The sequence below is a fragment of the Pagrus major genome, chromosome 18 (assembly GCF_040436345.1).
Source record: "Pagrus major chromosome 18, Pma_NU_1.0".
Classification (NCBI taxonomy): domain Eukaryota; kingdom Metazoa; phylum Chordata; class Actinopteri; order Spariformes; family Sparidae; genus Pagrus; species Pagrus major.
In genome coordinates this window covers 23978785-23992810 of record NC_133232.1, presented here as the reverse complement: position 1 = coordinate 23992810, position 14026 = coordinate 23978785, and the positions used below count along the sequence as shown (strand labels likewise).

At 42.3% G+C, this 14026-nt stretch overlaps 2 protein-coding genes across 3 annotated transcripts in view; both read left to right on the top strand.

Moving 5' to 3' along the window:
• The first annotated feature begins 124 nt into the window (after positions 1-124).
• On the top strand, positions 125-7431 carry LOC141013660 (dual specificity protein kinase CLK4-like). 2 transcript variants are annotated; one of them, XM_073487464.1, is made up of 13 exons: positions 150-269; positions 1568-1728; positions 3136-3373; positions 4023-4125; positions 4440-4506; positions 4615-4731; positions 4837-5003; positions 5092-5186; positions 5295-5424; positions 5508-5590; positions 5678-5757; positions 5907-5997; positions 6599-7431. In XM_073487464.1, the coding sequence occupies exons 2-13, from the start codon at positions 1568-1570 to the stop codon at positions 6833-6835; spliced, it is 1569 nt and encodes a 522-aa protein (XP_073343565.1). In that variant the 5' UTR covers positions 150-269; the 3' UTR covers positions 6836-7431. The 2 variants fall into 2 exon arrangements, with proteins under 2 accessions (XP_073343566.1, XP_073343565.1); XM_073487465.1 differs by lacking the exon at positions 4023-4125 and having other exon boundaries at positions 125-269.
• A 926-nt stretch (positions 7432-8357) lies between these two features.
• col23a1b (collagen type XXIII alpha 1 chain b) overlaps positions 8358-14026 on the top strand; it is a 122578-nt gene continuing 116909 nt past the window's right edge. Inside the window, exons 1-2 of the mRNA XM_073487463.1 lie at positions 8358-8749; positions 9229-9298. Of these exons, the coding sequence (XP_073343564.1) occupies positions 8456-8749; positions 9229-9298 (364 nt within the window). The 5' untranslated portion in view covers positions 8358-8455. The remainder of the gene's footprint in view (positions 8750-9228; positions 9299-14026) is intronic.

The following is a 14026-nucleotide window of genomic DNA, read 5'->3' as shown; positions in this document are numbered from 1 at the left end:
TATACTGATACATGCAGTCTACGTGGAAAGACCTGCCTGATTTTACCTGTGAGGATAAACTCAGGGCGACACAAACCCACGGCAGCAGTCAGTGGGCGTGGTTATTGTGCGTTGCGTCATGGAAGTTGTTAAGAACGTTCCATCGAAATCAGGGGAAGCTCGCCATCTTTGAAGACGACTAGTCGGAGGAAATTTCCAGTTTCTTTGTTAATACATTTGAAATAACCAATAAACCTACTCTTTCATACCTTATTTTTGTCAGGAGGAAGGTAAGACCGACTTTGGAACACATCCAATTACTACTATATTCTGTTACCTGCTGTATAATGTACTTCCCTGATGTTGGCTAACGTTAGCCAGTTAGCTTTTCCGAAACTCGACGTCTCGCCAACATGGCAGATCCTTATCTGGTTTAAATAGCTTCGGCTGGCTACGAACGACAATGTACTTCCTCGGATATTGTACGCTGGCAAATCTGGGAACAACGCTGGTAGCCACAGCTCGCAAAATTGGTTGTCACACAAGAAAGTTTATTGTAATAAGTTTACATACGTTATGTTAATCGAAGTAACGTAAACGATCATGTTGTGGTGTGGGTGGCTAATATGGTTAGCATGCTCGACGCTCGACGGGCCTTGGGAACGAGATCAAGCCAACATTCGACGACTTTCTACTTTCTCTTATCACATCTAGGTTATCCAATTGAGTATCTATAATCATAGTCCTAAACAAAGCAGTAGTTGAGTTGTGGGTTACCCTAAAAGTGAAATACAACAATTGATCAAATATGGAAGTTGTTGTGCACGATCGTGAAAGGTTAAAGACCGTCACAGGTAATCAAATCGTAGTGGAAACGTCGACACTAACGTTACGTGGGCCTCAAGTCAAAACTTGTTTGCCTTTCGTGCTCTGTCAACATGTAATCAATTAACGTTTAGCAGTGTAGCGTTTAGGAGAGGGAATAGACCAAGAGTCAATCCTTTTGTTTACAGTTGGGTCTTGCAGGCTTGCATTGCGCAATCAGTGTTTTCCCCTATTTTGTTTTGTTTGTTTGCTTTCAGCCTCGTCATAATGAAAAGGAAGGTTTTTGACTTGGTGCTGAAACCACCGTCCATTTCCATTTCGATGTATTTTCTCGAATAATAATTTGACTTATATTTAGAGAAATACCCATGTTTGTCTGACCAACAGACCAAAACGCAAAGATGTTTTATATACACTGATCAATAGAGAATAGCTGTAAATCCTAACATATCAGAAGCTAAAGCCATAGATCGTAATTTTTCACGGAAAATGTTTGTTGACTTCGTTAACTGAATTAATTATTTACCCTTGTTGTTATTCAAGCCCCACTGCAGCTGGATGGTCACATTTGATGCATGGTGATGTGTCTTGTGCATTAGGACAGGGATGTCTTTGCAAGCATCCGATTTTGTAATGCTGCCTCTGAGCCCATAATTGAATTGAAAAGAATTGCAGTGATTGATATAAACAGAATTGAATGTCTTTAAACACTCAATGGATTTCCAGGTTCTGCCCTTTTGACATGCTTCTTTATCTTTTTCAGATGCGCCACTCAAAACGAATGCGCTCCCCAGGTGTCTGGCTCGACGAGTACAGCTGGGAAGAGAGAATGGAGTGTAGCAAACGTAGGAAACGAGATTCGCACAGCAGCGAAAGAGAAAATAAGTCCAGAAGAACTCAACGTCACCACAAGACTTACGAAGGGTAAAAAAAAAAACCTATCTTTATATATTGTGTGAAACATTTACTCATATTCTAAGATGTTTTCTAAGATGTTTATTTCTTAAGTTACACATTTTAACTGAGTTGAACAATATATAAACAGCTATATTATGTGGAGTACAGGGTTTCTTCAAGTCTTGGATACAATCAAGATTTATTTACCTGTATTGTATTCTGTTGATCTGCAGAAATGCTGTTCAAGTCTATAAATTATCTTGGCACAAAAAAGGCAGTAATGACATTTGTTAAATTGGGATCTCAGCATTTACAAATGTAGATCAGATAGTATTTTAAAGATGGTAAGTATGCAACCTATTAAACGTTATTAGATAAGGCCACTTACACTGTTGCTAGGTGGTCTGTGCTGCCACATTTTGCGATGACCATCCAGTTAGGCTAGTAAGGCTTCAAGTTTGTAAACAACTCCTGTTACACTTAGAGTATAACACAATTAATTTGCAATTAAAGTGTCATCTGGTGAAGTTATGTGCAATGTTAATATTTTGCAATTCTAGATTTTGTGGTTGGGTTTGATGACCTATGGAGTTACATTTGATGTCTCCAGATCTACTCTAATTTTAATTCTGTAGAGGGGCAGACCTCTTCTTGGATGACAACTGACACCACCAGGGTGCTAGGGCCCACAGGGTTTCTTGGTCTTTAATAGATTCTTAGAGGCTAACATGGCCTGCTGGAAGTGATTGGAAACCTTATGAGCAGACCTACCCATAGTGACGAAACTTGAGGATACTTTAGAGCAAGTCATATATAAGGAACTATTGGAGGGTAATATGAATTTTTATGTAAGTAATAAACACATTTTTCAAATTTGAGTTTCCCATTTGCAGAAATGATACTGCACAGATGTTCACTTCTGGCATACAGAGCACTGCAGGTGTAGAATCACAGATCGAATTATGCACTATCAGGTTGTGGCAAAAAGCTTTCAGCAACTTTCAATGCCTCACACTTTAACCCTGCCAATTTGGCTCTCCGTCAAGGTGCATGGATTTTCAGCAAGGCATGCTTGGGTTGCCAGAGAAGACAGCTGTATAAATGTTAAAATTGCCCATTTGTGTACTTGCAAAAGTACTATTTGCCCAGCGATAATCTGTTAATAAAATGCTTTCTGAACTGGAGCCTCTCATTGAACAGAATGTTTGGGGTTTGGTGGCTGTAAATCAGTGTGTTGCTAATTACAAATGTTACATAAAAGGCACAGGGGATAGGGTGACAGGCAATAGGCGGATCATTAACACCATCATATACACCCTTCATTTCAGAGCTTGATCGCAGACAAGGAGCTCGACTGTTCTGACCTGTCCTATGATTTCTATTCCTTGTTTTTGATCTGTGTCCTGTTTTTTGTTTTGTTTTTTTTGACTGCAGGCAGTACCTGGAGACCCGTAGTTTGAACCAGAGGCTGGACTCTCGGGAAAGACAAAGTGTGGACATGACCTGTGAGGAAGACAGCCATGAAGGCACCTGCAAGGAAAGAGACCGGGACTGGCACCACTACAGCAAGTCTTCTGGGCGTAGTGGGCGCAGTGGTCGCAGCAGGCGAAGCAGCCGCAGGCACAGAGACAGAAGGCGCAGACGTAGCCCATCTCGCCACAGGTCCCCCTCGGTACGAGAACTTCCTTCTCCCCTGTATCCCCCTCTCCTGTCTTTACCACCAAATCGAATGGGTCATTATCACTGGTGTTTAGCCAATGCTTTACACCTATCTCTATGTCTCTCTGTATCTCTCTGTGTGCTCTACTCTTCACTATTAAGCATGATTTCCAGTAAGGGGTAGGGGACTTTGGGGCTCAGGAAGTAAGGGATTGTGAGTGTTTTAGATTTGCAAGAGAAAAGTGGACCCAGTATTTGTGCTGAAAACATATTGGGCAATTATGGGGCGTGTTAGTAAAGAATTAAGTTGTATTGGAAGAGTTACAAACAACCACATGTAGAAAGACTGTAATCAATCAAGTTCAGTTTTTTTCTGTACTACTCTGAGAAAGTCTCTCATCTGAAAATCTTGTTGCCATGTTTTTCTTCTGTAACACACACTATGTGGTGGCTGGCGCCCAATTTCTCCTACGGGGCTGAATTTGAATTTGCTGCTCCGTCCATTCGCCTGGCGGTGTTACTGAACGGGCCGAATCTATGCACCCCTACACCTCCCCCCCTTGGCCTGGTTGAATGAATGACGATGTCGCATTGTGATGGCCTGGTGCTGGCTGACTGATGGGTTATTGATGTGATGGCGGATTGCGGCGGTTCCGGTGCAGAGGAGGAGCCATCACCGCAGGAGCAGGAAAAGATCCAGGAGTGTTGAGGATGATGGCGAGGGTCACCTCATCTATCACAGTGGAGACATGCTGAGAGCGAGATGTATAGAATATATACCTTTTTTTTTACTGTTGTTCACACTTTGTCACCCTCACTCTCTTGTTGTCTGGTTTTTATTTCCAAACATTAATTTAGAGGCTGAAGTATTTGGGCCAATAGACTTAATTGTTTTTGGTTAGATATTGCTTGTCAGTGTTAACATATGTAGCATTGAGTTGTATGCCAGTGTTCAGAGGCCTGTTTATAGTAGTGTAGCTAAAACAGAGCAATGTTACATCAGGCAGTGAACCAGCCAAAGGACAGTGCTTCACCTTGTCAGTGCTGTGTTTCTAACTTCAATTCTCTATTTTCTGTAGATGAGATTGTGTGTACTCTAGGAGAGGGTGCCTTTGGGAAGGTTGTTGAATGCATTGATCACACTAAGTAAGTATGAATCTGAAAATAATTCCTGAAGCTTAATGTTTAAGATATTACTATTCTCACTCTTTCTCCATTTTGTGATAGTAAATTTATTTTATATTGTGTTTCCAGTGATGGAGCTCGAGTGGCTCTGAAGATCATTAAAAACATAGACCGCTACCGCGAGGCAGCTATGTCTGAGGTAGAGGTGCTTGAACAGTTGAAGTCCCTTGATTCTGATAAAAGATAGTAAGTCAATCCACAATATCTTCATACCAAAAAAAGCCTGATGTGTTATTACAGATGAATTTGCCAAGAAAGAAACTAACTGAGAATCTGCTTCCTCCCCTTTAGTGCTTGTGTTCATATACTGGACTGGTTTGACTACCATGGCCACATTTGTATTGCCTTCGAGCTGCTCGGCCTCAGCACCTATGACTTTCTCAAGGAAAACAACTTCCAGCCTTTCCCTGTAGAACACATCAGGCACATGGCATACCAGATCATCCAAGCTGTGCGATGTGAGTAATGGACACATGCATCCACAGAAAATACACTGATTCAAAAAAAAACAGCTTGGTTTAAAATGTATGTGGTCTTATCTTCCAGTTCTGCATAAGAACAAGCTGACGCACACAGATCTGAAGCCTGAGAACATTCTCTTCATTGATTCAGTCTATGATATGGAGTACAACCCAGAAATGGTAAGCGCCCTAAATATTTAGCCATAAAAGTCATACCTGCAAGTCACAAACTTTTTGTGTGTGCCAGCAGCTGTGTAAGTAGCATCATTTTTATTTTTTTGTCCTCAGAAACGGGACGAACGAACACTGAGAAACCCAGACGTGAAAATTGTGGACTTTGGTAACGCCACATATGAACATGAGCACCACACCTCTGTGGTGTCGACACGTCACTACCGTGCTCCTGAGGTCATTTTAGGTAAGGTGTTGTTTTAAAGCACTGAAGCTTTAAATTGGCCCTTTAGTGGTGGCTTGTTACTTAGTTAACATTGTCTCTTTCAGATCTGGGCTGGGACCATTCCTGTGATGTCTGGAGTGTAGGCTGTATACTCATTGAGTACTACCTCGGATCTACTCTCTTCCAGGTAGGTGGTAGTAGAGTGCATTGAAATCAATGCTGTGATATTACCATGACAGTTGTCAAGACTGATGATATTGTTTTTCTCCTTCAGACCCATGACAGCAAAGAGCACCTCGCTATGATGGAGAGAGTCCTAGGACCCATCCCCCCCAACCTTCTGCAGAAAACCAAGTAAGTGTACCACTACTATCTGGCCTATTCTGTGGAGAAAAGTAAATTACTTCCAAATCTTTTTATAGGACCACCTGACTGTGAGCTCCATATGGAGTTAATTTTAATTGTTGTGATTTGTAAACATTTGAAATAACTGTGTTGTACAGGAGAAAGCGCTATGTTCACCGTTGCAAGCTTGACTGGGATGTTCACAGCTCTTCAGGGAGATATGTCAGGAAACACTGCAAACCCCTCAAGGTAAGAGGAATAATACTCAAGGCAGACACATACATTAAGAATCACACCTGTAGATGCAACTGTATTACTCATATGATTTTAAAAATACATCTTCAAATAACTCAAACTACAGTGTTTATTTGTTGGTGGCCATCCATAAATCTAGTGCTAAGCAATTTGAGTATTATCCAAACTGCAATATGGCTAAGTGTTATAAAATATGTCACAACATACCATTTAGATGAAACGTTGTGGTCCTACTGAAGCTAAGCTGGCCCAAACATATCCTAATTATCTGTTTTACAATACATGCAAAAGATTACATTTAGATTGATCCTTGAATCTTATTCATGGGAAGATTTTAGACAATCCCATTTCCCAAAGTCTGATCCTTTCTTAACAACTGTGAACTACTTTCTCAGAAATATGTTAAGTATAATATAAATTGGTCTCATTGAAAAGCAAAATTTGAGCATCACCAGACTGGTATGTAGCGCAGGGCTTTCCAGTGTTTTGCCCCCCTTGAACATGCTTTTTATAATTGTAGCTCACGCATGTAATATAGAACTATATTTAAATATATTAAGAGACTGATTTACAATTGTCCTTCCTTTCCCATCAGCATTACATGATGTCTAAGAGCGAAGACCACCAGCAGCTGTTTGACCTGATAGAGAAAATGATGGAGTATGACCCAGCTAAGCGCCTCAGCCTGGAACAGGCCCTTCAACATCCCTTCTTCTCCTGCTTCCGCAAGAGCAGCAACAGTAGCAAGAGCAGTAGCAAGAGCAGCAGCAAATGCAGCAGCAGCAGCAGCGGCAGAAGAAGAAGCAGCAACAGTAGCAACAAAAAAGACTGAACTCCTGAACCTGCAAACCTCTGACCTGTAACCTCGGTCAGGGCTCGGCTGTCAACATGACATTCATCACGGTGCTCTGTGCCAGCCTCTACTTCCTGACTCTCCAGGAGAGGTGTACCTTAACTGACTGCATCAGTCCACTGCCCTGCTTTGCTGTGTCCTGTCCTAGCCTGTGTGTTTCTTAGTCTGACTCATCGACGCTTTATGTTTTCATCTGTGGCATGTTTTGATGTAATGAATCCCCCCCCCAATTGATTTCTATTTATTTGCCATTGTAATTTAATTTGTAGCTTCTAAGCATATGCTGGTGGAGCTGATGGTTTTATTCATGATAAGCCTAAGTGTGTCTATGTTCTCTCTATGCATTGTCAAGTTTGGGGAGGGTTAGCAGGATAATTGTTGTTTTACCCTGCATCAGTCTCGCCAGTTACTTATTCAGCATTGTTGGATGTTAAAAATAAAATAAAAATAAGCTATTGCGGGCAGAAAATTGTTGTACATAAAATTTGTTACGATGTTTGTTTTTTCACTGACTGGTAATGTAACTTTTGCAGTATCATGTACATTTTCTCAATAAACTTGAATAGATGACAGAAGTGTGTCTTTGCTTAAACTGTGGAGCCCGTTGGGTGCAGTAGCGGCATTAAACCGCAGGAGGGCAGTAAACAGCTTTCATATGGCTGCATGAGTCTACCGCCTGAAATAACACCAGCCGTCCCACATTTAGTATTAACTTAAATGGTATTAACCTTGAATACATATCAAATAATGTTGGGAAAATTCTCATACTGTTTTTATTGTAAAACATTTTGCTGTTGAGGTTTTAGCCTCGAGAGTTTTAAGCGAAAAGTAATAAAACAACATGAACATTTGCACTATTTCAACTGTCAAAACAAAAAGACCAGACTTCAGCCCACTCAATTAAAATACTGTTGTTTTTTTTGTTTTGTTTTTTTTAAAAAAAACCCTCATATGAAGAAGCAATGTGGGAACATCAATAAGTCTTTCAAAGTGATTTGAATTAAAGTGTCAGTGTGTTTACGGATCACAGTTATGGGCAACATGTTAATAAGGCGCGTTGTCATCAGTGACCTTTACACTTCTTAATACAGCAGGGTTTTGGAAAAAGCTGGTGTCAAACTGCGCCTGATGTGCTTCTTTGCGATCAGAAGTCGGCAGATCCAAACCCTCTCAGTCTCACTCTCAGCTGTCACTCCGCAGCCTCCCACGTGGTCAGCAGGGCGGGCGCATCTCAACTAGTTGAACGTGCAACTTTTAGGGAGGCAAACAATTGGACCCATTGGTAGTTGCAATTGCACATCCATGTCGGATACTCCCCAACAGGAAACAACGACCTGCAAGTGAAGTCAGTAGGCGCCTCTTCCTTGGTTGGCATCCGAGCTCTCTCATCTGTGCCTGGTGTGAACCCGGTGCGCACTGCCTCTTGTTCCAAGACTCATCTAAGGCAGCGCTTTGAACCCCGAGCCTTGTGTACAGGAGTTTGTGTTGTCTTGTTGTTACTTAGTCCACAGAGTGTGATCACAGTTTGGGTTTCAGAACCACACCAACAAAACAAGTGATTTTCTTTTCATCAAGAGGACCTTGAAGCAGGATTTCAGCATGGATACAGCCAGCGACTGTATCGGGGAAAGTAAGCCGGTGTGCCAGTGTGCGCCCAAGTCCGCGGTCCAGCGGTGGCTTCCAGGACTTCCCATCGCTCTGTGCTTGCTGATGTCCCTGAGCTCCGTCGCCGTGTGTCTTCTGATGGGCTTCAGGACCTACCAGCTGGAGAGTCGACTGCAGATGGAGATGAACAAAGCGTCCATCTTCCAGCCGCCGCACAGGGCTTTTCTAAACGAGGATGGGACCCTAATCCCAGAGCTGAGCACCCCGATAGAAAGGCTCGTGGAAGAGGTACATGACGTTTAATTAAAACTGATACATATATTGTGTTTGTGAACCTCTGACAGGCTGCTCACATGTGCGTAAAGCGTGCGTAATAACAGGGAACACATGCTTTACAAACACACAACCTTGGCACTTTTTGGCAATTGCACCCTAATTATTCCCCCCCAAAATCAGCCCCTTTTAATGCATGACCTTAGGGATCCAGCATGCATGCAGCTGGCCAATTAGTTAGCAGTTAAAGCTCTTTATAGGGTGACATAACCACTGATGATAGACACAACCTATAATTTATTCTCATGGAAAAGACATTGAGGAGAGTCCTTTCATTCTGGAGCCGCATGTAATGGTAGAAAGATTATGATCTCATTATTGTTAGTGGAAGTCATTGAGATTGTTTTGATTTTATTCCATTCTCTGAATTTTTGCATGATGATTTTTTATTTTTTTTATTATCTTACATTTGATTTTCCTCTGTGTGTCTGCAGAAAGTGGTGGGGCTGGTGCCGAAATTGCGGACAACTAGAGATGTTGGCCAAGAGTGCTCCTGTCCTCCAGGTATCTGTCCCTGTTCTTCGTAGCATTAGTACCACTTACCAAAGCATACAAACAAGACACTAAAAACCAGCACTACCCTATCAGGTCAAAGTCACAGTCTAGGCATGACTGACTGCTTGGGAAACCTTATAGTCTGTCTGCATTTGATGCTTTTGGTAGCTCTCCTCAACTTTAAGGCTGTATGTGTTCATGTGTGTCTTTTTCTGTGTGGAGGATTACGGCCCCTAAGCCCCATGTAGGGCCCATACTGTGACAGCAGGGCTCAGCACTCAGCAGATCAGCGGGGTTGTGGATGTCCAGCCCGAGCCCCGATGCCTCGTGTCAGTGGGGGATGCTCACTTTAATAGATGGAGCAGCCTGTGTGCCAAGATCGGCCCCCGTTTGGCTTGTGGTGTTCATTTCAGGGCTCGTGATAGTTCCACGGGTGGAGAACAGTGTGTGATCCACATCACGTTACACACTGAGACCCCCGTTATGCCTGTGAATTAAAGAAAGATGGTGATGCTTTTATGATGGCTGATGTGATGTGTCGTCACATATCGATGAAGCGTGAACATCATGATCTCAGCTGTGTGTTTAATGCTTTACATGAGCTCTGTTTCCTCACCTGCAGAAAGGAACGTTGTGCTTTATTGTTAGAGAAATTGTCTGGCTTGGAGCAACAGGATGTGTGTATTTTATTGAAGCTGACATTCATGACATTCCAGTTTTTCAAATTATAGCAACTCACGTTGACTCTTACTGCTGAGAGAGAGCTCCGCTCACACACGTTTTCCTCTCTTACAGTTTTGTATCAGGACGTTACGGCAGAGGCCGAGTTTTTTAGATTTACACTTGGGGAATTTCATTTCCTAGCTCTTCTTTTCTCTCTCTTTCTCCGCGTCTCCGGGTGTGAAAAGCCCTGCAACAACAAGAACAGGTGAAAGCGTTCACAAGTGGAATTTCTGGCTCTCTTTCAACACATTCTGTTTTGCAGTCTGAAGTCTGCTGTGCCAAGATAGCTCACTGGCTCAGACGGGCTGGTCAGCAAAGTGGGTGCTAGTATTTGTTGGTTGCAATGGAGTCAGCAGAGCCACCGATACCGTTAATGCAAGTCGTAGTTCTTTGCTGTAGTGCCACTTTGCATTTCTAGTATGACTCAGTAGAGATGTAATCATTGGTGCATGTACCTCGCCAAAGAAGCTGCCCTATTAGGACAATCCAGCACTGCCCTAGCTGGGTACTTAAAGGAGACATGTGATGCTCATTTTCAGGTTCATAAATGTATTTTGGGTTACTGCTGGAGTAAGCTTAAATGATTTAATGCTGAAAAACTCGTCAGTTTTCTCATACTATCCAGTGCTGCATCTCTGTCTTCCCCTTCACTCTGAAATGTTCTGTTTTAGCTCCTGTCTCTTTAAGCCCCCCCCTCCTGCAGTCTGCTCTGATTGGTCAGCTTGCACGTGCCTGAGCCAGCACCGCTCACCGTGTCTTCGATCAGCTGTGTCTGGCTTTCAGCCTCCAGTTGGCTTCACTTCTACCGGGAAAATAGGCACAAATTATGCAAATGTGTGACATAGCGATGTCAAGAAGTCATGGAATTGAAGGCGGGAGTGCTGATGAGGCGTTTCAGGAGCAGTGTTTTCTGTGGGAGAAAGGAGCTTCTGTTGGTGCGGACTTTGGGCTTTTTAACTTTCAGGACCTTTTTACATGCCCAAGAACCTGAATACAAATCTGACGGAAAAAAAGAAAACGCATAATAGGTCTCCTTTAACGTAATGACTCCATTAGATCACATTATTGTATCAGATGTTGCATCTCATTTTCCTGTCAATTTCACTGATCTGCTGTGTAATCGAGCGGTTTTGGCACTGAAATACAATCCATCCACAACTATTCAGAAGTCTATTTAAAGGTCTCTTTTTCCAGTTTCTGGTCTTTAAATATAGTCTTTTGTTTTTAGTGAAACAAAAGGCTATTTAGTTTATTGCAGCTTTGATGCAACCAAATGCCTGTGGACATTTCTTTCTTTGTGTCCCAACAAACAATTAGATTGCTCAATACAGAGTTGTTAACGTTTCTCCATAAAATGTGTTTATTTCTAAGTTGGGGTTTCTCAGCTGATAAACTTGGATTGGAGAGTTTTTCCAGGTGTTTTGTGCTCAAGGAGCCACATGAGCTGGGTGCTATGAGGGGTCCGGGGTTATGCATGTGTTGTGCTGAGTCCTGTATACAGTATGTGACTTATGTCAAATGTTTTTATGCACATTTATCTGAGCTGAGCATGTGTGCACCCCATCTGCGTCTGTGGTTCCTGTCTGTATCATGGTCCCATGTGGCTGCGTGTGTGGTGTGCGAGTCTGAGTTTCTGTCCCGGAGCCTTTGAGGGGCCGACGCAGGCACCTCTCTCAACACGACACTGTAAGAAGAGACCCTCCTCTCCCTTTAGCACCAGCTCTTCCCACCTGAAACTTGAATCTCTCACCACCAGGATCACAGGCCAAGGTATTTCTGCCTGTGTGTGAGAGAGACACGCTGCCACACAGCATGAGAGGCATTTGTGCCATTAAAGCTATGCCCTCCGCATCAGGGTGCTCACCTTTCAGCCTGCATGAAGACAGGGGCCCAACAGGGGGCAGCACTTCTGCAGCAGCACTGGAAATGATGATGTTGGAGTTGTCAGTGACACTTGTGACTGACTGACTTCCTTCTCATGAAAATTGAAGTTTTTAAAGGCAAGGCCCTCTGGTTCAGTCACCACCAGAGTAGCAAGGATAATCCTATAAATAGTTTTTAACCCCGGCTTTGCCTCGGGGGACATTTGTCTCTCGTATCGCAGCATTATGACACTTTTATGCTCGCAGATACGACACGGCCAGCAGTCGTTAAGGCTTAGGCAAACTATGTCACAGAGTCCAACTCTTCTTACAAGCTTCAGGTGTTTGCAATTAACACCCGCCTGTTCCCTTTAACACAAACACACACACAACGTACGCTCTCACGCACAAACATACATACACATTCACTGCTTAAACACAACACCTTTGGCTCGGCTAATCAGAGCCATGTGAGGGCTATATGTGTCCTGCGTAGGGGGAGTGTATTGTCATCTCTGCAATTTGCATTTAAAGGCAGTTTAACACGTCTGATGCCGGCTAGGGGGCACACAGTCTGCCCACACTTGGACACAGGCCCAAAATTAAATGTCAGCCAGAGACGGCCGTTAATATTACTGAGTCACCAGTCACCGCAGACGGTGGAGCAGGAGCATTGCTCACAATGCAGTCATCACACATCCATTTAAAATGACAGTTTTAGAGGGATTTACATGTTTTTAACAAATTAGAGGCTTGCACAGTCATTTCAGAAAATCTTAACACATTAAAAAACATGATGGGAAATCTGCATTTATGTACATAAATTTACTTCCTGGGAAAAAAACAAACAGACTTTGGACTTTGTAGTTTTGGGGAGCTGTCTTTAAAGGACAGCACAAATTCAGGCTGTTTTGCATTACAGTTTACATTGTTTCTAGCTTCAAACAGTGTTCTGGGGACCTTATTTTCCTCTGAGAACAGAGTGTTTGTTCAGTTATGGAAATTGATATGATGAGTTTATATTATTACCTTATTATTATTGTAAATATACAAATTAAGAGTTTGAATTTCTTTACAAAAGTACTGTACCTTTAGTTTCCTACCAGACATTTATGAAATGCTGCTTTGACAGAAACGTCTGTCTCTTATCTGTCTTAAAATGAAATGTTGATACTATAGCAAACATGATTAGTAAAATTATGGATTAGCTGATTGTCAGAAAATGAAATTTAGTATTTTTTCAATTAAAAATGCCAAATATCCATTAGTTAGAGCTTCTCAGTTGTGAGGATGCAACTTTTTTGTCTTTTGTAATATATATGTATATACAATATACTTCTAAACTAAATATCGCTGTTTGAATCAAGTTTGGAGTGTTAGATGGCTACAGGCTTTAGAAAATGTGACTTTTTCTTAATACTTTTGATATTTTATAGCCCAAACATTTGATTAATTGGGCCTATCCTATCTGACAGTGTTGGAGAGCTGCAACGATTCATCAGTTAGTTGTCAGCTATTAAGTTGGTCGGTTTCATCAATTTTTTAATAAAAACAAAGTAAAAATTCTCGGATTCAAACAACTAATCGATTCTCTGAGGAAATAATGGACAGATTGACAGTGAAACAGTGACACTCTTTCATGTCCTCTCGTGTATGTTTGTACCTTAAATCATAGTCAGGACTGAGCTCCTTCAGTCGGTGAAGGGCATCCGAGTCTTTGGTGTTAGTGTATATGAGGGCAAGAGGTCAGGCCCCTGGCTGTGTGGTCGGATCAATTTCCATCAGATAAGAGCTCATTGACACACTGAATGGGAACACAGGCCCCCCACGTATGTGTGTTTGTGTGTCTATACATAATTGACAGAGCATGCTCACAGCGGGACTCCATGACATATTTTACCAACAAAAAATGTATTTGTTGATGTGCATTCTTCGCTGCTTTGTGTACAGCTATTTGTATTTATTGTGTCTACATATTGCTACATGTGTGGTGGGTTACTACTACTCCACTTGCCTGCAGCAGTGTAATGTCCAATAGGCTGAGAAATACAGTATAATATCTCATTTGAAACCCGTCAGCTGTCTGCTGGTGTTAACCGGCCTGTCTGGGGATCAACCTCTCACCCAGGAGGCAGAGGGGAGGCTGCACGCT